The sequence below is a fragment of the Pagrus pagrus genome, assembly GCF_965226575.1.
Source record: "Pagrus pagrus genome assembly, chromosome: 14".
Taxonomy (NCBI): Eukaryota; Metazoa; Chordata; class Actinopteri; order Spariformes; family Sparidae; genus Pagrus; species Pagrus pagrus.
Genome location: NC_140198.1, coordinates 1,854,955 through 1,880,784, shown reverse-complemented (window position 1 = coordinate 1,880,784; position 25,830 = coordinate 1,854,955). Strand labels below are relative to the sequence as shown.

The 25,830-nt window shown below is 40.1% G+C and overlaps 4 protein-coding genes and 1 pseudogene across 5 annotated transcripts in view; 4 read left to right on the top strand and 1 right to left on the bottom strand.

The window, feature by feature from the left end:
- nup98 (nucleoporin 98 and 96 precursor) overlaps positions 1 to 25,830 on the bottom strand; it is a 159,687-nt gene that overhangs the window by 94,527 nt on the left and 39,330 nt on the right. The gene's annotated exons all lie outside the window — the stretch shown is intronic.
- Positions 4,404 to 5,373, top strand: LOC311269000 (odorant receptor 131-2-like; annotated as a pseudogene). Its single transcript has one exon. The product of its transcript is annotated as an odorant receptor 131-2-like (transcript).
- LOC311268999 (odorant receptor 131-2-like) lies at positions 9,563 to 10,510 on the top strand (the record flags this gene model as incomplete). Its single annotated transcript, XM_084372983.1, has 1 exon — positions 9,563 to 10,510. The coding sequence occupies one exon, from the start codon at positions 9,563 to 9,565 to the stop codon at positions 10,508 to 10,510; it is 948 nt and encodes a 315-aa protein (XP_084229109.1).
- LOC311268998 (odorant receptor 131-2-like) lies at positions 17,792 to 18,745 on the top strand (the record flags this gene model as incomplete). Its single annotated transcript, XM_084372982.1, has 1 exon — positions 17,792 to 18,745. One exon carries the CDS (start codon positions 17,792 to 17,794, stop codon positions 18,743 to 18,745), a length of 954 nt encoding a protein of 317 aa, XP_084229108.1.
- On the top strand, positions 24,512 to 25,465 carry LOC311268997 (odorant receptor 131-2-like; the record flags this gene model as incomplete). The annotated part of the gene is made up of 1 exon (XM_084372981.1): positions 24,512 to 25,465. One exon carries the CDS (start codon positions 24,512 to 24,514, stop codon positions 25,463 to 25,465), a length of 954 nt encoding a protein of 317 aa, XP_084229107.1.

Here is a 25,830-nt window from a genome sequence, read left to right as displayed (position 1 = left end):
CTTCACCCATAGTTGTTTACTCATACTTATTCAAGCATTAAGTTGAATCAGTGCAGTAGTTTCAGTGGACTGAAAAAGCACAGCAGCACTCCTTAGCAAAGTTTTTTAAATCCCAGCAGTAACCCAGCAAAAGAAGGAGCACAAAAAGGAGACGTTAACCATAATTATGTTAATTGTGCTGATAAAGGTATTAACTGAAACCACAACAACTTTGGATTAAGATGCTTATGTTACACAGGAGCAGCTATGGTAAAACAAATTCGCACAGTTGGCCAAAATGTTGCAAACACTTTAATTTCATGTATTGTTAAGTATGTCTGAAAAAAGAAAAACACGCCTGATACACATATGGATGCAACAATTCTCAAAAATCTACCATGAAATCAGAGAAACAGAAGTGTGACACAACATTGGCCAGCATGCCTCAGCAAGCCTGTCATGATTGTGAGGTGGTTCTTACAAGTGCCATGAAAAAAAACAAAAAAACCTTCTACATGTCTGAAGAGGACACACTGAAACAGAAACTTGATTTCTTCATATACAAGGGGAGGGGAAACTTAGAAAACTATCAGTGGGAGGTAATGCATCGTGTAAATGTCATTTCATTTGTTAGAAATGCAAGACTCAATTGTTTATGTGACTGAAGAAGACTATACCAAAATCAATAAATCCCTGTCATTCTCTATCAATCCGAATGAAAACATTTCCACCACACGGAGGCATTTATTTGAGGATTGTTTCTGAAATACTTGCAAGTGAGACAGTCTTTGTTAGAAACCTGGAATTAGAGGTTGGAAATGTTAGAAGTATGATGCCATCCACTTCGTTATCACTGTAAACTACAACCTCATAATAAATATAAAGTATGGTTGACTTGATATCTCTCTGATAATGTCAGTCAAAATTGAGCAATAATTAACAGGTGTACCAAATAAAGTGGCTCATGTGAATGTATTTCTTAGTGACTGAAAACATTTAAATAAAAACCAAATTAACTCTTACTCCAAAGCATGTTTGTAACTTCTGCACACTTGCAACACCATTGTTTAAATCTGCAGACCATGAGGTTCAAATGCAAAATGTTACATATTTACAAATGTGTAACTTTATTGCAAACTATTTACAAACATCTACATAGACGCACAGTGCATTCACAACATTTGTGATTATATGAGAAACCAAAGAAACCACAGATATTATTTGATGTTCCTTTTAAAAGTATTCTCATGTTAAGGTATCTGTAGTCTTGCCTGTTTTTCAACAATCAGAAAAGATTTGTTTTTCAACAAAGGACGCACAAAACACAGCGATTTAGGCGAACCCATTACTTTCAATGGATTTTCTGGAATCCCATGAAAGGATGCACAAAGGATAATTCTGTTTAATTTCATCCTTGGGTCTTACTTTGGTGACTTTGGCCATCATTTCTGACAGCTGACAAAGTATTTGCTGACACATGACATTGCTGCGACATTGCTACAATGTAGTCCAACGAGTCAAGAAGAACAAGCAGCCAGACAAGCAGACGGATTATAAAGACGCCAACGTTTGATCACGGTTATCTAAACCATCTGACAGGACTCGACTGCAATAATCCTGACAGGAGGTGATGCAGGTATCAATAAGGGTGTCAGCCACACAGTCTGAGAGAGGAGTCCAGAGTAGGGATGTTGATGACTAATCATTCATCGATTACTGGCCGTCAAGAATTTACTGATTAAAAATGTTCTAACCGACAATCACAGATAGGCACAAATATAATAAGTATATATATATATATATATATATATATATAAGAGAATCTTGTTACAAATAACAAATACTTGCTTATCAAAAAGAAATATCAATATTGTGTAAAAAATAATGGTATGAGAAAATGTTGTTAATCAAATATGAGCAATTTCTAATTTAAAAAATACAAAAGGATATGGTAAAGTCACAGATTGGAGCTCCACAACTAAAATGAAGTCATTATTTCCTGTTTTTTAGTTCATCTCAAAGTAATTTGGCGTTTACTTTATCTGTTCTTCTCACTCCTAATGTAGCCTCCTCTGATTTTGCATTAAACATAGATCAAGTCAGTGCTTCAAACTGTTGCATAATACCATTAATGATCAACAGATAATTGATTGTTAAGGCAGCCGACGACCAATTCAAAAAATTGCTTAAAATTTGCTTTCATAGTCTGGAGTCTAGAGAAGTTTTGAGGACGTAGAAAGCAAATCTGGTGATGAATTTAATGTGCCACTTGAAAGAGAGGGTCCAGAGTGACACCAAGATTGCAGACTTCTGGGAATGGGCAGATGCCAATTTGAACAGCAAAATAACCCATAACACTCAAAACTGGGAACAAGAGAACAAGTATATCTGAGACCATATTTCACATAATTATTTCATGTTGGGAGGGTGCTACTGCATCATGGGTATGCTGACGTGGATCAGGATAGGGAGGGGGTGGTGGTAGAAAGAGTGCGTCACCTATGAATAATAAGTTTACAATGCTGACATGTTGTTGTATTATAAGAAGTGAGGACACCCCTCATGATCAATATGTGAGGGCAGGCAAACCCTGCAGTCCAGATCTGCTCACATATACATAAGCCAGGCCTCTTTGCTGCTAGAAAGTAAGTGGATGAATTAAGGTTTTGCATCAGTGGCTTTTTCTGCTCTAAAGATAAAATATCTTCACTGTTTTCTGAATACAGACTAGACAAGGTTTATTTTTGTTTTTGCTGTTCGATTCTTACAAACGCGACTTCTCCAAATCACGTTCCACCATCTTGGTAGTCTTACGAACATAACCTCCCCAAGTCACGTTCAGCCATTTTTGTATTCTTTACAAGGGACTCACTGTTGGCCATTTCACACACACACACACGCACACGCACAAACACACACACACACACACACACACACACACACACACTAACAGATCTACATCCATTCATATATCTGTGCTTGCTTATGTTGTTTTGTAGAATTGCTAATTGTGGTAAGCGACTGTTGTTTGTTAAAGTAAGTGGTTTGTGGATCGAGGATGAGCGTTAGTAAACACTGTTGATTATAACTGAGCAATTTTCTGTGATTATTTTGCACAATTTGATGTTATAATAACAGCCTGTTGAGAAGTTCAGTGTTTGGATTTACGCCTTCTATTTCCCTCATTATTGATACTTCTGTAATATTAACAATTGGTGATAAATTTCAGGCATTGAGACTAAAAGCATATAATTTGATTATTGATCCCTGATTCCAGGGTGGTGCTCCGGTGATTATTAATAATTAGTAATAACATACAGTTTGTAGGTTTTCCAATAAAACCTTCATGAATCCACCGGAGCTTATGGCTGACGTGTGTTCTTCACAGTGGTTTCTCTTTTATATTTATTCACCAAAAATGCAAAAGGAACAAGCATACATCTTCCACACGATGTTCCACAGTCCAAACACTGTTCTTACACGGTCCGATCACAGTCAGAAAAACCGTGAGCTCCTCTGGCTCACAAGTCATCCACCTAGCTTAGCTCCTAAAAAACACAGAGCCTCAAAACCGAAACTTACTCCTTAAAGCTACAGGCTCTTATTTTTATCCACCACACAAAATATAATAATGAGATCACAAAATGAAATATCAGCATTCATGTGCAACACTAGAAGTGCAAATATTAATACAATAACTATTACAACTTAAATCAACATTTTTAAATGCAATTAAATCATGAAGCTAATATAAATCCAAATGTACTCAACCATGAACTGAAATTACCACGAAATACTTAACTAGTCATATGGCACCTACACATTTCATTGATTAACATTAATAACTTGATTAACATAATAGTCAATAATCAATTAATATTCCCCATTGAGTTTCAACACCGGTTCAAGATATTTATGAAAAGCAGTTGTGGTACTCATACTGCTTTTGTCCACAGGGGCCATAAGAATCGACAAAAAAGTAAAGGTCTATGTAGCTGCTTTAAATAATGTTCAATTTATTGCTCAAGTACCTCATTTAGAGTACTTGGATTTTAATGAACATAAACATAAGATGAATAACTGCACTTTGTGGTGCTTTATTTTTTAACAATTGACTGACTATTGGTTGTTAACAGAAACAGGAATTCCCTTGAAAATTTGCATCCTTGCGTCCCTGTTGACAGTGCTGACAAATCATGATGTTATGGAGCAGATATATATAAAAACATAAAGAACATTTGCAAATCCTGCTGACCAGCTCTGCCCACATCTGAACAAGCATCTTCTCTGCTGACTGTCTGCACATGGAAAAAAGTATGTTGTCACTGTTAAAAAATGCAAACTGGATAAAAAATTATTTTGCCAGTGTGCTCCAATTTTCATCAACAGGTTAAAATTTCAGATGTATTAAATGTTTGTCTAAAATGTTATATGCTAATCAGTCTCAGACCAATTTTACTATTGGATTGCAGTATCAGGGGTTACTCGAATTATTGTTCTTTTCTTTTCTGGCTACAGTGCCATGTTGTGTGTTTCTTTTCATTAATGGCACCATGTTATTCACCTTGAGGAGTAAATCTGTGTTTCGTGAGACCTCCCGTTACATTCTTCTGTATAACCTCCTTTTTGCAGACACTGTACTGCTGGCACTGAGTCAGTTAACGTACATACTGGCTTGCCTCTAGAATTACACTGACACATCCTGTGTGTGGTGTTCTCATCATGCTCGGCACTCTCACAACTGTGATCTCTCCTCTCACACTGGTGGTGATGTCTCTGGAAAGATATGTAGCTGTGTGTTACCCACTGAGGCATGCTACCATCATCACCATCAGAAACACAGGGATGGCTATTGTTGTGATTTGGGCCTTCAGTTCACTAAATGTTCTCATTCAAGTACTTCTTGTGTTAAACTTTCCAGTTAAAGACCTTCAGGACCTGCAGATGACAGACTTCTGTGGCAAACAAAGCATGATGCTTGATTCAATTTCTGATCTTTACGAAAAATCCTTTACTTATTTTCTGTTTCTTTCAGCTGGTGTGGCAGTCAGTTTCTCCTATATTGGTGTGATGGTAGCAGCCATGTTAGCCTCCACAGATAAAGCTTCAGCCCGAAAAGCTCATAATACACTGCTGCTGCATCTGGTGCAGCTGGGCCTCAGTCTCTCCTCAACTATACACAGTGCCCTGCTGGACTATGTCTCCCAAAACATGGACAGGATAAAAATTGTGCGAGTGAAGACTGTGTTTTATGTTTGTCTTATTATCCTTCCAAGATGTCTGAGTTCTCTCATCTATGGTGTCAGAGACCAGACCATCAGACCTGTCTTCTTGTACAATATCTGCTTTCAGAGGAAATGCTCACTTTGTCTCAGTCGTCCTGACAAAAACTAAAATCAGCAATTAATCAAGTTGATTTCTTAACAAATCTCCAAAGAAAATAGCCACTTCACCCATAGTTGTTTACTCATACTTAATCAAACATTAAGTTGAATCAGTGCAGTAGTTTCAGTGGATTGAAAAAGCACAGCAGCACTCCTTAGCAAAGTTTTTTAAATCCCAGCAGTAACCCAGCAAAAGAAGGAGCACAAAAAGGAGACTTTAACCATAATTATGTTAATTGTGCAAATAAAGGTATTAACTGAATCCACAATAACTTTGGATTAAGATGTTTATGTTACACAGGAGCAGCTATGGTGTAACATATTAGCACAGTTGTCTAAAAGGCTGTTTAGTGTAATATAACCATATAACCATAAGTAAGTAGTTAGTGGTTAATGACGACTGGTAATAAGTACTGGGATGTTCAAGAATTTAATCAAAATGTGAATGAACCATAAATGAATGATTAAAACATGTACTGCTCTGCACTAGTTGATTGAACTTGCACCTACTGATTGAACTGATGATTAAACTACTGAATTGTGTTAACTTGGAGTGAAATATAACCACAAATGTAAGAGTGAAATCATGTAACCAAATATATCACTTCATTATTGTTTTTAAAAGAGATGCAGTCATGTTTTAGCCTCATGCAGGAAAATACCTGAGTCAGCAAAATTTGACAAAAAAAAAAAAAAAGAGCCAGGATTGGATGAACCATGGTGCCTAGCCCACATATTCGTGAATATAAGGAGTATATTTTGTACTGAGAATGGGGTCTTATCTGATGAACTTTTGTCTGTAAGATCTCATGTTTTAATTGTCGACAATTAAATATTACTGCACTCAGCTTTGGTAGGACTCCTGGAGATTATTTCCATTTTATTGGTGACTTTTTGAAACTCTGAAAAACCTTTTCGGACAAACAAAGAATAAGAAGTCGAGACACGACAGCTGCAAACAGTTTAATTTCATGTACTGTTACGTGTGTCTAAAAAAAGAAAAACACGCCTGATACACATATGGATGCAACAATTCTCTAAAATCTACCATGAAATCAAAGAAACAGAAGTGTGACACAACATTGGCCAGCATGCCTCAGCAAGCCTTTCATGATTGTGAGGTGGTTCTTACAAATGCCATGAAAGAAAACAAAAAAACCTTCTACATGTCTAAAGAGGACACACTGAAAAAGAAACTAGATTTCTTCATATACAAGGGGAGGGGAAACTTAGAAAACTATCAGTGGGAGGTAATGCATCGTGTAAATGTCATTTCATTTGTTAGAAATGCAAGACTCAATTGTTTATGTGACTGAAGAAGACAATACCAAAATCAATAAATCCCTGTCATTCTCTATCAATCCGAATGAAAACATTTCCACCACACGGAGGCATTTATTTGAGGATTGTTTCTGAAATACTTGCAAGTGAGACAGTCTTTGTAAGAAACCTGGAATTAGAGGTTGGAAATGTTAGAAGTATGATGCCATCCACTTCGTTATCACTGTAAACTACAACCTCATAATAAATATAAAGTATGGTTGACTTGACATCTCTCTGATAATGTCAGTCAGAAGAATTGAGCAATAATTGACAGGTGTACCAAATAAAGTGGCTCATGTGAATGTATTTCTTAGTGACTGAAAACATTTAAATAAAAACCAAATTAACTCATGTGTAACTTATGTGTTACATATTTACAAATGTGTAACTTTATTTCAAACTACTTACAAACATCTACATAAACTTATTTAACAAACACAAAGGTCCGCAATTAAAGATTTGTTGAAATTATTTTTCAAGCACAGTAGCACGATTTAAAAACACTAGAATAAATGACTTGTACAGACGTGTAAAATAATGAACTACACTAATGAAACTATGTGAGCTATTTATAAGACTGGACACAGAAGAAGAAGACCTCAAGTCTTTCCTGTACCAGCAAGTCGTCTCAATCACCTCACACAACTCACAGTGCATTCACAATGTTTGTGATTATATGAGAAACCAAAGAAACCATAGATATTATTTGATGTTCCTTTTAAAAGTGTTCTCATTTTAAGGTATCTGTAGTCTTGCTTGTTTTTTAACAATCAGAAAAGATTTGTTTTTCAACAAAGATGCATAAAACACAGCGATTTAGGCGAACCCATTACATTCAATGGATTTTCTGGAATCTTCAAGAAGATTCAAGAATCTTGTTACAAATAACAAATACTTGCTTATCAAAAAAAATCTAAATAAAGTACATAATAATGGTATGAGAAAATGTATTTTATCAAATAAAAGCAATTTCTAATCTTAAAAATACAAAAAGATATTCCGTACAAACCGATAATATAACATTTCAACCTCAATATGTTTTGGATTTTGTTTGGGCCTTTGTTGGAAAGTGACAGATTGGAGCTCCGCTACCAAAATTAAGTCATTATTTCCTGTTTTTTAGTTTATCTTTGAAGTAATTTGGCGTTTACTTTATCTGTTCTTCTCACCCCATAGGAGCCTTCTCTGATTTTGCATTAAACATAAATCAAGTCAGTGCTTCAAACTGTTACATAATACCATTAATGATCAACAGATAATCGATTGTTAAGGCAGCCGACTACCAATTAAACAAATCGCTAAAAATTTGCATTCATATTCTGGAGTCTAGAGACGTTTTTGAGGACGTAGAAAGCAAATCTGATTATGAATTTGATGTGTGACTTGAACGAGAGGGTCCAGAGTGACACCAAGATTGCAGACAGAGTTTAACAATCATGTGTCTTCACTGCTTCTTGCTTTTAACCAAGAGTATGCAGTGTGATTGCTTTTCAAAAGTGTGATTTGCTGCAAACTGTTAACCTACGGTATATAAATAAATGCTTACATTGTATAATTGTGTTTGTTTTATTTTGATTTGTAAATTGGATTAACTGAATCTTTAATTCCCACATCAACATTAATACTGCAGACAATGGTACTGAGATAAAGCGTCAGAGCCAAAGAATACAATGAAAATAACTGTGACCCATGAACTAACATTTAAGATGTATGAGCTTTAAATGTATATGGGGAAGTTTAAAAGGGATATTTTTTATGCAGAAATATTTGATCCAATATAGGACAGCAGGTGCACTTGTTTTTTCTATCAGTCATAAAAGTTCACTAATAACTTGGACCAGCCATCAGGTTCTAGAAAGTGGAAGAAAGCCAAGTTCTCTCTGAGATAAACCCCTGTTGTTACCAGCTGTGACGACATCGGCTGGTAATGTTTTCACCTTGTGAGTGTGTATGTGTGTATGTGTGTGTGCGTGTGCGATTATGGTGAATAAGGTCCTGGAGACACGTTTGTAGTGGGAAGTAACACAAAGGTAGTTTTGAGTACTTTGCAAGATGTTTATATGTCTGTTTGTCTGTGGTCAGATTGTTGTCAGGGTCAAGGGTCACAATTGTGCAAGATACTGTCACCAACTTCACCAGTTTATAGTTGTGATCAAAATGAAGGCCAAGTTTGAGTTCCACACCCACACTCTACGCCCCTGATTCATATTGGTTTTGATGTAGTCATGAAACTTTACAGGTGTTTCGTGGAGATCAAAATGACGGACTAGTTTAAAGATGTATGTGGTCCGACCAATAGTCTGTAATGATGTTAGAATAACTACTGAGTAGTCATGGGATGGAACATAAACATGTTGACAGGCGTTGTGGCTGGTATGATCCCATCACAAGATGGTCTCTAGTTTAGTAAATACAAACGCTACTGAAGTAGCAACAGTTTGAATGATGTACTGACACCTCTCGGACAGTTTCATTCCTAATAATTACTCCAAGTCGAGAGGGTGCTGCTGCATCCTGGATATGGTGACATAGATTTGGGTATTGAGGAAGTGTTGGTAGAGATGACATCAACCATAAAACATTTCATAACAATGCTAATGTAATTGTGTCATGTGAGGTGAAGTGAGACAGAGGTCATAAACAATATGTGCTGGCAAGAAAACCCTGCAGTCCAGATCTGCTCATGTAGACACAAGCCAGGCCTCTACCCTGCTAGAGAGTATGTGGATGAATTGAGGTTTTGCAAGTGAACTCATCCTCTGCTTTTAAAGATGAAGTATCTTCACTGTGTTAGGAATACAAACTGGACAAAACTTTATTTACTTTTGCTACAAAAAGAATTTCATAATTTTATATTGCTTCAATGCTTTTTGAACATGTCGAATGCAACTCAGTCTCACACCAACATCACTGTTAGGCGACAGTTGCTAGAAAGAGTGATGATTTGCATTCTGACTACAGTGCCATGTTGTGTGTTTCTTTTCATTAATTGTGCCATGTTATTCACCTTGAGGAGTAAATCTGTGTTTCGTGACACCTCCCGTTACATTCTTCTTTATAACCTCCTTTTTGCAGATACTGCATTGCTGGTACAGAGTCAGTTAATGTACATACTGGCTGTTTGCAGAATGACATTGACGTATCCTGTGTGTGGTGTTCTCATCATGCTCGCCAATCTCACAACTGCCATTTCCTTTCTTACATTGGTGGTGATGTCTCTAGAAAGATATGTAGCTGTGTGTTACCCACTGAGACATGCTACCATCATCACCATCAGAAACACAGGGGTTGCTATTATTGTGGTTTGGGCCTTTAGTGCATTAAGTATCCTCACTCGAGTCATTTTGCTATTAAATTTCCCATTTGAAGAACTGCAGAGCCTGCAGATGAAACACTTCTGTGGCAAAGAAAGCATGTTGCTTGATCCAATGTCTGATCTTTATGACAAATCCCTTACCTATTGTCTGTTTGTGTCAACCAGTGTGGCAGTCAGTTGCTCCTATATTGGTGTGATTTTAGTAGCCAGGTCAGCCTCCACAGATAAAGCTTCAGCCCAAAAGGCTGGTAACACACTGTTGCTGCATCTGGTGCAGCTGGGCCTCAGTCTCTCCTCAACTATACACAACCCAATCCTCATAGCTATCTCAGAGGTCCTAGACAGGACAATATTGTTGCACATGCAGATTGTTCTTTATGTGTGTTTTATCATCTTCCCAAGATGTATGACCTCTCTCATCTATGGAATCAGAGACCAGACCATCAGACCAGTCCTCTTGTACAATCTGTGCTGTCAGTGTAGAGGATCAGTTTCTGTCATTTCATAGATGAATATTATTTGTAACAAAATGTGTTCTTTCTGCAAACTTTAAACTGAGAATGTGCAGTGTGGTGCTTTTTTAAAAGTGTGATTTGCTGCAAACTGTTAACAACCTACAGCATATAAATACTTACACTGTGTTAGTGTTTGTTTCACTTTGTTTTGTAAATTGGTTGAATTGAGTCCTTAATTCCCACATTGGCATTACCATTGCAAACAATAGTACAGAGGTAAAGCATCAGAGTCACAGGACACAATGAATATAACTGTGACCCATGAACTGTTGTTCAAGATATACTCTATTAGCTTTAAAAACAACAAAATGTGTATGGGGAAATTTGAAAAGGATGTTTTTTAATGCAAAAACATTTGATCAAGTGCACATGTTTTTTTCAGTTACAAAAGGAAAAGTCATCTCATAACTTCAAGGTGCATTTACAGAATGGAAAGAAGAAGAAAACAATTATAATGGCCAGTTGCCAAAATTTTCCATGAAATGTGAACTATGCTATATGTTTATCTCTGATGCCATAGTTAGTGATGGCATCATACTTGGCTGCTATATATTCTTTTTTTTTTTACTATGTTGCCTTCACGTTCGTAAGAGAGGTGGGCAAAATATTAGAAATAGTTTGATATAATGCAGTCCAGTTCTAGATCACTGAAAACTTTAAACCTGTTAAAAACATACAGTTCAATAAAATGCATACCTCTCTGACAGTGTCATTCAAAACTATACGTTATTTTTGGATAATTTTATGGCTGAGCTGTTGAACAGCATTGCATAAGATTTTACAGGTGTACCTAATAAAGTGTTTATCTAGTGTATGATTGTATATTATACTAAATAAAAACATTCACATGAAATTAATCCCTTCTGCAAGTTTGTAACTTCTGCAAACTTGGATTGCCATTGTTTAAACGTGAAAAACACTGCAGAGCGTAAGGTTAAAATGCAAAATGCATGTGTGTTACATATTACAAATACAAATGTATAACTTCAATGGACATGTATGCAAATGTTACAACAAATTGAACAAACACAAATACCTGTGATTTAAAAATATGCTGAAATTCTTTTTCAGAAAATAATGCTAAAGCTATTAGTGAGTTATTCACACAAGAACGGCAGGGAAAGTGCAGTCAAAATGTCCTAATACTAACATGCTAGCTTTACACAGAGCACACAGGTAGTCCAGCTCCTGCAGGTTGGCACATTTATACGGGTAGTTGCAAGCAGGTTTGCTGTGACTCCCAGCAGTGTCAAGAGCATGAAGGAGATACTAGGAGACCGGTTGTTACACAGGGAGAGCTGGACAGGGCCATAGAAGGCCATCAACCCAGCAGCAGGTCTGGTATCTGCTCCTCTCAGTGAGGAGGAACAGTAGGAGCACTGCCAGAGTCCTACAAAATGACCTCCAGCAGGCTACTGGTGTGCATGTTTCTGACCAAGCTTTCAGAAACAGACTCCATAAGGGTGTCATGAGGGCCCGAGGTCCTCTATGCTCACAGCCCAGCACCATTCAGCTTGGTTGGCATTCGCAAGAGAACACCAGAATTGGCAGCACCGTTCTTCACAGATAAGAGTAGGTTCACACTGAGCACATGTGACAGGCTTGAAAGAGCCTCCAGCACAGTTTGGTGGTGGGTCAGTGATGGTCCAGGGTAGGGATGCACGATAAAATTGGCAAGCTATCGGTATTGGCCGATATTGACTTTAAAATCGGATATTGGATAACATGCCGATATAATAAGCCAATAAATATACAGGCTGCTGCTCCCTTGATTAAATTAGATTTAATGCCCAACAGCGGGAGGATTACGAGGCACAGCGCGACGTGACACGTCACCTACGTCAATCTGCAGCGGAGCAAGGGAGAAGTTTAAAATTTCGGCAGTGTGGAAGTTTTTTAAGATGTCAGAAATCGATAGCAAAGTTTGTATTTGCAATGATTGTTCAGCGGTGATGGGAGGAGGAGCAAACACCACAAACTCAGTTGTCCATTTGAAGATGTAGTGGTCAGAGACAACACACGCAACATGGTGAAAGCGGTGATGGAGTTAGGCGTGTCAAGTTTGCCATGCATGGCACACACCTTGCAGCTTGCGTTGAACAAAGGTTTGTTGTCTCAGGGTATCATCGCAGATGTTTTAAGCTTTGTATTTCATGTCTGCATTTACACATGGGCCAAAATGGTAAGAGTATGCATAATAACATGTTAATTCCACTACAGAAGAGACTTGATCCCTGCAAGTAGGTGTGGGGAAAAAAAGAGTATATATATATATATATATATATATATATATATATATATATATCGATATATATATATATCGGTATCGATATCGGTTATCGGCCAAATGAGTTGTAAAATATCGGCATATCAGATATCGGCAAAAAATCCAATATCGTGCATCCCTAGTCCGGGGAGGCATATCCTTGGAGGGTTGCATAGACCTCTATGGCATAGCCAATGGTACCCTGACTGCTGTTAGGTCACAGGATGAAAATCTCACAGCGATTGTCAGACCTTACGCTGGTGCAGTGGGCCCTGTGTGTGTAGGTAGTTCCTTGATGACAAAGACATTAATGTCATTGACTCTTGTTCCCCTGACCTAAATCAAATTGAGCAGCTATGAGATGTTATGTATCTGTGCATCCGATGCTTCCAAGTACTGCCACAGACTGTCCAGAAGCTCACTGATGCCCTGATCCAGGTCTGGGAGGAGAACCACCAGGACACTATCCACCGACTTACCAGGAGCATGCCCAGACGTTGTTGGGAGTGCATACAGGCACAAGGGGGGCCATACACACTACTGAATCACATTAGAGTTCAGACGAAATTGAAGTTGGATCAGCCTGTGATTTTTTAAAATTTTCGTTGTGATTTTAAATCCAGCCCTCAATTGGTTGATGATTTTGGTTTTCATCGACTGTTGTTACATCTACTAATGTAGTAATGCACATCAGTAAAGATTTCAACTTGAATAATTAATTCATAAAGATCTGATGTGTGATTAAAGGTTTCCTTTTGGTTGAGCAGTGTATATTAAGCATAATCTGTGGCAGTGATTTTTAATCATCAATTAAAATACATCTCATCTCATCATCAACCACTTTTTCCGTGAGGGTCGCGGGGTTGTTGCCGCTCTAACCCCCCCTTTCAGGGGGTTGCGGGGGTTACTGGAGCCAATACCAGTTATCAATGGGCAGGACGAGTTGCCTGCTCCTCTGCAGGGCCCTTTCTGATGGCAGAGGCCACCACACAAGGTGCCAAGTGCACATCAGAAGCAATTTTAGGGTTCAGTATCTTGCTCAAGGATGCTTGGATACGACATGTAGCTCAGTTCCGCCCAGGGGAGCTGGGATTCGAACCAGCAACCTTGTGATTGCTGGTCACCTGCACTGAGCTATATCGTACCGGAGCCATGACACAGCGGACACGTATCCATTGGAATCTCGGAGTAAGAGTCGGTGTCAGAGGTGGTCCCCGGCCTTGCTGATGAGCCCACAGCTGCAGTTTGGTAGAAAATATTCTTGTGGGGTGAACTTTTGGTCCTGAAGGACCACAGCCTCCCTATGATGGGGAGTGTCCAGGGCAGAAACAGTCAGCCACCATCTTTCCTACTAACCTCAGGGCCTTGGAAGTGTACAGGTTGTGGAGAGGTGGCAGATTAAAGCCAATCACATTTCCAGCAAAGTCAATGATATGCTGCAGTCTGCCCTTATCCTTGGCAGTATCGTACCAGTTGGTTAATAATAAGGATGGAAGAGTATGCCATTAATGACTTTGATTGAAAGTGCATCCTCTGCAGTGCATTCTTAGTGATAGAGCTGATGTTCAGCTCCCACATGAGGTCCATCGGTGCTGCTGGTGCCCAGGGAGTGGAAGGATTCCATGGTTGCTGATTTTCCATCACATCTGCCGGCCTGGCTCCTCTTGCTTAGACTTGGTGCGGCTGGGATTTGCATTTCCGCCACAGCTTCAATATTCATTTGAGGGGGAGATGGGTGCTTGGCCAAAGTCGCGAGACTTCACCCCTGGCCGCTTGGAGATGGGGCGAGGGCGCCTTGGCCCTACTCCAGAGGTGGTCCATTGCCGGTGCGGCTTGGTTCAACTCGGCACAGTTAAACTGGTGGTGGAAAAGCACATCAGCATGGCTCGGTTTGACTCGGCGCAGCCAAATTGCTGCTGGTAAAACAGCAAGTGTTGACTTTGGAGTCACATTTGATGATGGGGGTTGCAGGGCTAATTGCTTTTTGAAATCCAAAATAATCTCCACTCTTGATAGCTGTCCAGTGTTTAGCTCCAAGTTGTTCTGCCAAGGCCAGGTCACCAATCTCCTACCTGTAGGCAGACTCATCCCCTCCAGAGAGGAGACCAATGAGGAGATTGTTATCCGCAGACTTCATAAGCTCGACAGACTGATGAGTGTAGGTGTTGCTTTTGGTGTACACGGAAAAGAGTAGAGAGTAAGGGATGCAGCCTTGAGGGGGAATCGGTGCTGACAGGCTGGGAGAAACACACATTTTCCCAGCTTTAAATGCTGCATCCTGTCAGGCTCAAAGTTGGTGATTGGTCAGGCATAGGTTCCTGAGGAGTCTAGGTGCTGAGGAATGAAGTGGACTAAGTGGCTCTGTTGGCAACCTGCAGGGGGTTTAGGAGCGTGCCAGTGATGGTTTAGAGGTGGGACAACAAAAGGTGTCTAATGACTTTTTTTTACAGAGGTCAGGGTGATGGGTCTGTGGTCATTAAGCCTTGTGATCCTTGTTTTTTTGTGGATGGGGATGATGGTGGACATCTTGAAGCAGGCCAGCATGAAGCATAATAATAATGACAACAACAACAACAACAACAACAACAACTGTATCGCCTTTCAAGGGACCCAAGGAAGCTTTACAAATATGAAGGCAGACAAAACAAGAACAAAACTAAGAATGTAGACCTTGGTGAACAAGTAGGTTTAAAGGAGTGAATGCATTGATGCCATGTGTGAGTTCCAAATGGCTCTGTCTCCAAAAAACCTCAGGCCAGTGTGTTGGGTGATGAACACACCTGTGTCTGAGGACCCTGAAATCCAGGACAGGGTACAAAACGGGAGGTCTGATGGGAAGGGGCACTGAGGGATTTGTGGGTGAGGAGGAGGATTTTGTCTGAGATACAGGACTTGATCATGAGTAAGTGAAGGTGAATGATGATAGGTGATATGCGGCCAGGGCTTCGTACGGATTGGAACCCTGGCAGCTCAGTTCTGCACATATGTGGGAGCCTGTCCAGGACTTTGCAGGGCACCCCAGACAGAACTCCATCGAAACGATCCAGACAGCATATAACTCCAGGGGTCCGTTTCACAAAGCAGGTTCAACAAACTCTGAGTCTAACCTCGAACTCTGAGTTGATCTACTCTGAGATAGGAAACTCTGAGTTTTCGGTTCCAGAACAGCTGATTTGAGTTAGTTTGATCAACTCGGAGTAGTTTCACCTGGAGTTAAGCGCGTGCGCCACAAGTATAAAAAGACAGCATCAATGGAGCCCCGATTCGACGAGTCACCATGGCAACGGGGAAGAGGAGGGCTACGTTTTTCACCCCACTGGGCGTTTCAAGGCGAGGCACACTTTTCTGACAGCTCTGCATACAGTTGCCTTGCTCAAGTGCTCTGCATCTCCGACGTTGTATAAAAAAACTCCCTATTCAAAAAAAAAAAAATGCAGCGCAACACACAATATCTGCTGGGATGTGAGAGCATGAATTCGGTTGGTAATGTTGGAAATGTAAGGACGGATTAGGTTGTGTATGTAAATGATGGACTGTGACGTGAAACGGTACCGCTCAAAAAGATAATTGTCTGGAAATGCAAGAACATCTATGCGCGGTCTGATGATCATCTCCCGACGAATATTTAATTCTCTGCGCAGTAATGCTGCCCCTTCATCCACGGGATCATTATCAAAAGGACATGCCATGGTAGTGAAAATAGTCGCCACCTAATATAACTTCTAATGTCGCCTACTGACTGATTTTTGCAATGATTTGCTCAAAAAACAGACGGCAGAACTACATTACGCCAAAACTCGCCTGCTGACTGAATGAATGAGGAAATCAAATACCGTGTGTGGCTGAAAGAGGGCAGAGACAGAGAGAAACTCGAGGTTTGTTGAGAAAAACCTGGTCCCGACCAGGTTAGGTTCATAGAGTATGTTACCATGGTAACTGACCGAGAGCTTAAGTTACCTCTCTCTGTGAAACAGGCTAGAGTTACCCCTCTTTCTCTGGTTTGAGTTACCTCCCTTTGTGAAACAGAAAACTCAAAGTTTCCCTCATTTCTGGGTTAACAGACTCAGAGTTTTCACTAAACCTGCTTTGTGAAACGGACCCCTGGTCTGCCCAAGGACACTAGCCCACCACGCTCACAACCACTTGGAAAAGAGACGGCAAAGAGGGTCAGGGACTTACTAAATTCAGGCATTATTAGAGAGTTTCTCTGAAATAAACACCTGTTGTTTTGTTAATATGACCTATGTGAGACCTCCAGGACAGATAGGATGTCATCACAGTTCGTGGTTTCCTTAAACATCGCAACATTTTTATGGCCATGTTTAAACAGCCAACCAAAACACTCATGACACTATATGAGAACAGTTGGGAAAGTGCTGCTGCATCATAAATACTGTGACATGGACCAGTGTATTGAGGAGGAGGAGGTGGTTGTAGAGAAATTACATCACTCGTGAATAATTTGCCAATGCTGACATGTGATTGTTTAACGCAAAGCCATGTGAGGACAGAGCTCATAAACAACATGTGAGGGCAGGCAAACCCTGCAGTCCAGATCTGCCTACACAACCTGGATCATTTCAGGTTTTGCATGTGAACTCAGTGGCATTCTCTGCTCTGGATATGAAACATTTACACATTTGGGTAAGATTAATTTTGCCATTTTTGTCATTTTCATGCCTCTTCAATGCTTCATTAAGATGTCAAATGCAACTCCAGCTCAAACCAAAATCCCTGTTACACAGGTTTTTTGCTTTTGAAAGGGCAATGTTTCCCCGTGTCTACAAAACCATGCTGTATTTCTCTTCAATAATGGGACCATGTAATTGACCACATTGAGGAGTAAACAGGTGTCTTTTGAGATTTCCTGTGCAATTACCAGGCACCCCTGCAAAGTTGATAGATCTTCACCATTATAAGAACACAGACTTAACCGGATAAATTGTGCTTTTGTGCTCCAATTAAATTAGCAGGTTAATATTTTTGGTTTATTAAATGTGTGCCTAAAATGTATGCAAATCAGTCTCAGACTAACTCCACTGGTGGACTGCAGTATCAGGGGTTACTGGTGAGAGTGATGTTTTCCATTTTGACTACAGTGCCATGTTGTGTGTTTCTTTTCATTAATGGCACCATGTTATTCACCTTGAGGAGTAAATCTGTGTTTTGTGAGACCTCCCGTTACATTCTTCTTTATAACCTCCTTTTTGCAGACACTGTACTGCTGGTACATGGGCAGTTAATGTACATACTGGCTGCTTCTAAAGTAACACTGACGTATCCTGTGTGTGGTGTTTTAACCATGCTCGCCAATCTCACAACTGTGATCTCTCCTCTCACACTGTTGGTGATGTCTCTAGAAAGATATGTAGCCGTGTGTTACCCACTGAGGCATGCAAGCATCATCACCATCAGAAACACAGGGGTGGCTATTATTGTGGTTTGGGCCTTTAGTGCATTAAGTATCCTCACTCGAGTCATTTTGCTATTAAATTTCCCATTTGAAGAACTGCAGAGCCTGCAGATGAAACGCTTCTGTGGCAAAGAAAGCATGTTGCTTGATCCAATGTCTGATCTTTATGACAAATCCCTTACCTGTTGGCTGTTTGTGTCAACCAGTGTGGCAGTCAGTTGCTCCTATATTGGTGTGATTTTAGTAGCCAGGTCAGCCTCCACAGATAAAGCTTCGGCCCAAAAGGCTGGTAACACACTGTTGCTGCATCTGGTGCAGCTGGGCCTCAGTCTCTCCTCAACTGTATACAACCCAATCCTCATAGCTATCTCAGAGGTCCTAGACAGGACAATATTAGTGTACATCCAGATTGTTCTTTATGTGTGTTTTATCATCTTCCCAAGATGTATGACCTCTCTCATCTATGGAATCAGAGACCAGACCATCAGACCAGTCCTCTTGTACAATCTGTGCTGTCAGTGTAGAGGATCAGTTTCTGGCATTTCATAGATGAATATTATTTGTAACAAAATGTGTTCTTTCTTCAAACTTTAAACTGAGAATGTGCAGTGTGGTGCTTTTTTAAAAGTGTGATTTGCTGCAAACTGTTAACAACCTACAGCATATAAATACTTACACTGTGTTACTGTGTTTGTTTCACTTCGTTTTGTAAATTGGTTGAATTGAGTCCTTAATTACCACATTGGCATTACCATTGCAAACAATAGTACAGAGGTAAAGCATCACAGGAGTCACAGGACACAATGAATATAACTATGACCCATGAACTGTTGTTCAAGATATACTCTATGAGCTTTAAAAACAACAAAATGTAAATGGGGAAATTTGAAAGGGATGTTTTTTAATGCAAAAACATTTGATCAAGTGCACATGTTTTTTTCAGTTACAAAAGGAAAAGTCATCTCATAACTTCAAGGTGCATTTACAGAATGAAAAGAAGAAAAAAAATTATAATGGCCAGTTGCCAAAATTTTCCATGAAATGTGAACTATGCTATATGTTTATCTCTGATGCCATAGTTAGTGATGGCATCATACTTGGCTGCGATATGTTCTTTTATTTTTACTATGTTTCCTTCACGTTCGTAACAGAGGTGGGCAAAATATTAGAAATAGTTTGATATAATGCAGTCCAGTTCAAGATCACTGAAAACTTCAACCTGTTAATAAACATACAGTTCAATAAAATGCATTTATGCATTTATTCAAAACTATACGTTATTTTTGGATAATTTTATGGCTGAGCTGTTGAAAAGCATTGCATAAGATTTTACAGAAGTACCTAATGAAGTGTTTATTGAGTGTATGATTGTATATTTTACTAAATAAAAACATTCAAATGGAATAAATCCCTTCTGCAAGTTTGGAACTTCTGCAAACTTGGATTGCCATTGTTTAAATGTGAACAACAATGTAGAGTGTAAGGTTAAAGGAATAGTTCACTCTAAAACAAAATTCAGTCATGACCGACCACCCTCATGCTGATGAGATCTCCGGTGTAGTTTCTTATTCCTCAAAGTGCAGCTGGAGACCCGCGGGGTTACCCTCCTGCAACAATAATCAACATAACGAGCGTCAATTGTGCCCGAGAGGAAAAGGTCCATAAAACTATACTAAAACTGTAATATTCCTCCACACTGCTCGTCCGCTGCAATCCAAGTGTCCTGAAGTGGCGACATCCAGAGTTTACTCGAAACAATGTCATTTAGTACATTTTTCTAGCCTAAGCAGTCACTATGCTATATCTGCCTGGAGGCACGCACCCGCGTGTGGAGGAATATTACAAAGTTTTTGTGTAGTTTTATGGACCTTTTCGTCTCGGGCGCCACTTACCCCCGCGGGTCTCCAGCTGCACTTTGAGGAATAAGAAACTACACTCGACTTCTCATCAGCATGTGGGTGAGTTGATAATGACTGAATTTTGTTTTAGAATGAACTATTCCTTTAAAATGCAAAATGCATGTGTGTTACATATTACAAATGCAAATGTATAACTTCAATGGACACATGCAAACATTACATTAACGAATTGAACAAACACAAATACCTGTGATTTAAAAATATGCTGAAATTCTTTTTCAGAAAATAATGCTAAAGCTATTAGTGAGTTATTCACACAAGAACTGCAGGGAAAGTGCAGTCAAAATGTCCTAATACTAACATGCTAGCTTTACACAGAGCACACAGGAAGTCCAGCTCCTGCAGGTTGGCACATTCATACGGGTAGTCGCAAGCAGGTTTGCTGTGCCTCCCAGCACAGTCTTAAAAGCATGAAGGAGATACTAGGAGACCGGCTGTTACACAGGGAGAGCTGGACAAGGTCGTAGAAGGCCATCAACCCAGCAGCAGGACTGGTACCTGCTCCTCTGAGTGAGGAGGAGCACTGCCAGAGTCCTACAAAATGACCTCCAGCAGGCTACTGGTGTGCATGTTTCTGACCAAACTTTCAGAAACAGACTCCATAAGGGTGTCATGAGGGCCCGAGGTCCTCTATGCTCACAGCCCAGCACCATTCAGCTTGGTTGGCATTCGCGAGAGAACACCAGAAATGGCAACACTGTTCTCTTCACAGATGAGAGTAGGTTCACACTGAGCACACGTGACAGGCTTGAAAGAGTCAAGAGATGCCGTGGTGAACGTTAGGTTGCATGATAATATTGGCAAGCTATCGGTATCGGCCGATATTGACTTTAAAATTAACTATCGGATATCACGTCGATATAATAAGCAAATAAATAAACAGACTGCTGCTCCCTTGATTAAATTAAATTAAATGCCCAACAGCTCGAGGATTACAAGCGCAGCGCGACGTGACACGTCACCTACGTCAATCTGCAGCGGAGCAAGGGCGAAGTTTAAAATTTCGGCAGTGTGGAAGTTTTTTAAGGTGTCGGAAATCGATAGCAAAGTTTGTATTTGCAATGATTGTTCAGCGGTGATGGGAGGAAGAACACCACAAACTTAATTGTCCATTTGAAGATGTAGTGGTCAGAGACAACACACGCAACATGGTGAAAGCGGTGATGGAGTTAGGCGTGTCAAGTTTGCCATGCATGGCACACACCTTGCAGCTTGCGTTGAACAAAGGTTTGTTGTCTCAGGGTATCATCGCAAATGTTTTAAACTTTGTATTTTATGTCTGCATTTACACATGGGCCAACATGGTAAGAGTATGCATATTAACATGTTAATTCCACTACAGAAGAGACTTGATCCCTGCAAGTAGGTGTGGGGAAGAAAGAGTATATATACACATATATATATATATACACAAATATGTATATACAGTATATATACATATATATATATATATATATATATATATATATATATATATATATATACATATATATATACATATATATATATATATACATATATATATATATATCGGTATTGATATCGGTTATCGGCCAAATGAGTTGTAAAATATTGGCATATCGGATATCGGCAAAAAATCCAATATCGTGCATCCCTAGTTCGGGGAGGCATATCTTTGGAGGGTTGCATAGACCTCTATGGCTAAAGTTAAACTGGTGATGGAAAAGCACATCAGCATGGCTCGGTTTGACTCGGCGCAGCCAAATTGCTGCTGGTAAAACAGCAAGTGTTGACTTTGGAGTCACATGTGATGATGGGGGTTGCAGGGCTAATTGCTTTTTGAAATCCAAAATAATCTCCACTGTTGATAGCTGTCCAGTGTTTAGCTTCAAGTTGTTCTGCCAAGGCCAGGTCACCAATTTGTCAATCTCCTACCTGTGGGCAGACTCATCCCCTCCAGAGAGGAGTCCAATGAGGGGATAATTATCCGCAGACTTCATAAGCTCGACAGACTGATGAGTGCAGGTGTTGCTTTTGGTGTACACGGAAAAGAGTAGAGGGTAAGGGATGCAGCCTTGAGGGGGAATCGGTGCTGACAGGCTGGGAGAAACACACAAGACACATTTTCCCAGTTTCAAATGCTGCATCCTGTCAGACAGAAAGTTAGTGATCGGTCAGGCATAGGTTCCTGGGGAGTCTAGGTCCTGAGGAATGAAGTGGAATAAGTGGCTCTGTTGGCAACCTGCAGGGGGTTTGGGAGTGTGCCAGTGATGGTTTAGACGTGGGACAACAAAAGGTGTCGAATGACATTTTATCACAGAGGTCAGGGTGATGGGTCTGTGGTCATTAAAGGGTTACTACCGTTTTTTTACAACCTGGACCTTATTTCTAGCAAAATATATTATCATTTACTCACCCAGATAACTTTGGTGTCATTTGGCGTCGTTCGGACGAAATTAGATCCAGTGGAGCGCTGCATATATCCATATAATGCGAGTGATCCGGGCACCAAAGCGCAGGCTCTATGAGCATTATCTGCCACAAAACTAGTTCATTTCACGATATTTTGTTACGATACACTAGTGCTATTCCCCTCTGAGTCCGGGCTCGTCTGTTGTCAACGTCCGGGGTCTGTAGGTTGACCTACTACCTCTGACCTGGAAGATGCCGTCTCTGAGCTGCGCGAGACTCAGAGGGGAATAGCACTAGTGTATCATGACAAAATATTGGTGAAATGAACTAGTTTCGTGGCAGATAATGCATTATATAGAGGCTGTGTGTCGGTGCCCCGTCACTCGCATTATATGGATATACCGGCGCTACACTGGATCTAATTTCGTCTGAACGACTTCAAATGACACCAAAGTTATCTGGGTGAGTAAATGATCATATATTTTAGAAAATAAGGTCCAGGTTGTAAAAAACGGTAGTTATCCTTTAAGTCTTGTGATCCTTGTTTTTTGTGGATGGGGATGATGGTGGACATCTTGAAGCAGGCCAGCATGAGGCATAGTAATAATGACAACAACAACAACTGTACTGCCTTTCAAGGAACCCAAGAAAGCTTTACAAATATGAAGGCAGACAAAACAAGAACAAAACTAAGACCGTAGACCTTGGTAAACAGGTAGGTTTAAAGGAGTGAATGCATTGATGCCATGTGTGAGTTCCAAATGGCTCTGTCCCCAAAAAACCTCAGGCCAGTGTGTTGGGTGATGAACACACCTGTGTTTGAGGACCCTGAAATCCAGGACAGGGTACAAGACGGGAGGTCTGATGGGAAGGGGCACTGAGGGATTTGTGGGTGAGGAGGAGGATTTTGTCTGAGATACAGGACTTGATAATGAGTAAGTGAAGGTGAATGATGATAGGTGATATGCGGCCAGGGCTTCGTACGGATTGGAACCCTGGCAGCTCAGTTCTGCACATATGTGGGAGCCTGTCCAGGACTTTGCAGGGCACCCCAGACAGAACTCCATCGAAACGATCCAGACAGCATATAACTCCAGATCTGCCCAAGGACACTAGCCCACCACGCTCACAACCACTCGGAAAAGAGATGGTAAAGAGGGACAGGGACTTACTAAATTCAGGCATTATTAGAGAGTTTCTCTGAAATAAACACCTGTTGTTTTGTTAATATGACCTATGTGAGACCTCCAGGACAGATAGGATGTCATCACAGTTCGTGGTTTCCTTAAACATCGCAACATTTTTATGGCCATGTTTAAACAGCTAACCAAAACACACATGACACTATATGAGAACAGTTGGGAAAGTGCTGCTGCATCATAGATACCTTGACATGGATCAGTGTATTGAGGAGGAGGAGGTGGTTGTAGAGAAATTACATCACATCATGAATAATTTGCCAATGCTGACACGTGATTGTACCACGTAAAGCCATGTGAGGACAGAGCTCATAAACAACATGTGAGGGCAGGCAAACCCTGCAGTCCAGATCTGCCTACACAACCTGGATCATTTCAGGTTTTGCATGTGAACTCAGTGGCATTCTCTGCTCTGGAGATGAAATATTTACACATTTGGGTAAGATTTATTTTGCTTTTGCTATCCGATTACATCAAGAGTTTGTCATTTTCATGCCTCTTCAATGCTTCATTAAGATGTCAAATGCAACTCCAGCTCAAACCAACATCCCTGTTACACAGGTTTTTTGCTTTTGAAAGGGCAATGTTTCCCCGTGTCTACAAAACCACGCTGCATTTCTCTTCAATAATGGGACCATGTAATTGACCACATTGAGGAGTAAACAGGTGTCTTTTGAGATTTCCTGTGCAATTACCAGGCACCCCTGCAAAGTTGATAGATCTTCACCATTATAAGAACACAGACTTAACCGGATAAATTGTGCTTTTGTGCTCCAATTAAATTAGCAGGTTAATATTTTTGGTTTATTAAATGTGTGCCTAAAATGTATGCAAATCAGTCTCAGACTAACTCCACTGGTGGACTGCAGTATCAGGGGTTACTGGAGAGAGTGATGTTTTCCATTTTGACTACAGTGCCATGTTGTGTGTTTCTTTTCATTAATGGCACCATGTTATTCACCTTGAGGAGTAAATCTGTGTTTTGTGAGACCTCCCGTTACATTCTTCTTTATAACCTCCTTTTTGCAGACACTGTACTGCTGGTACATGGGCAGTTAATGTACATACTGGCTGCTTCTAAAGTAACACTGACGTATCCTGTGTGTGGTGTTTTAACCATGCTCGCCAATCTCACAACTGTGATCTCTCCTCTCACACTGTTGGTGATGTCTCTGGAAAGATATGTAGCTGTGTGTTACCCACTGAGGCATGCAAGCATCATCACCATCAGAAACACAGGGGTGGCTATTATTCTGGTTTGGACTTTCAGTGCATTAAGCGTTCTCACTAACGTTTTATTGCTGTTAAATTTCCCATTTGAAGAACTGCAGAGCCTGCAGATGAAACGCTTCTGTGGCAAAGAAAGCATGTTGCTTGACCCACTGTCTGAACTTTATGACAAATCCTTTACTTATTGTCTGTTTCTATCAACTGGTGTGGCAGTCAGTTGCTCCTATATCGGTGTGATTTTAGCAGCCAGGTCAGCCTCCACAGATAAAGCTTCAGCCCGAAAGGTGAGAAATACACTGCTGCTACATCTAGTGCAGGTGGGCCTCAGCCTCTCCTCAACTATACACAACCCAATGCTCATAGCTATCTCAAAGGTCCTAGACAGAAAAATATTGGTGTACATCCAGATTGTTTTTTATGTGTGTTTTATCATCTTCCCAAGATGTCTGACTTCTCTCATCTATGGAATCAGAGACCAGACCATCAGACCCGTCCTCATGTGCAATCTGTGCTGTCAGTGTAGAGGATCCGTTTCTGGCATTTCATAGATGAATATTATTTGTAACAAAATGTGTTCTTTCTTCAAACTTTGAACTGAGAATGTGCAGTGTGGTGCTTTTTTAAAAGTGTGATTTGCTGCAAACTATGAACAACCTACAGTATATACTTACATTGTGTTATTGTGTTTGTTTTATTTTGACCTGTAAATTGGTTGAATTGCGTCCTTAATTCCCACATTAGCATTAACATTGTAGACAATAGCACAGAGGTAAAGCATCAGAGTCACAAGGACACAATGAATATAACTGTGGCCCATGAACTGTTGTTCAAGATATACTCTATTAGCTTTAAAAAAAAAAAAAAAAAAAAAAATCTATATGGGGAAATTAAAAAGGGATGTTTTTTAATGCAG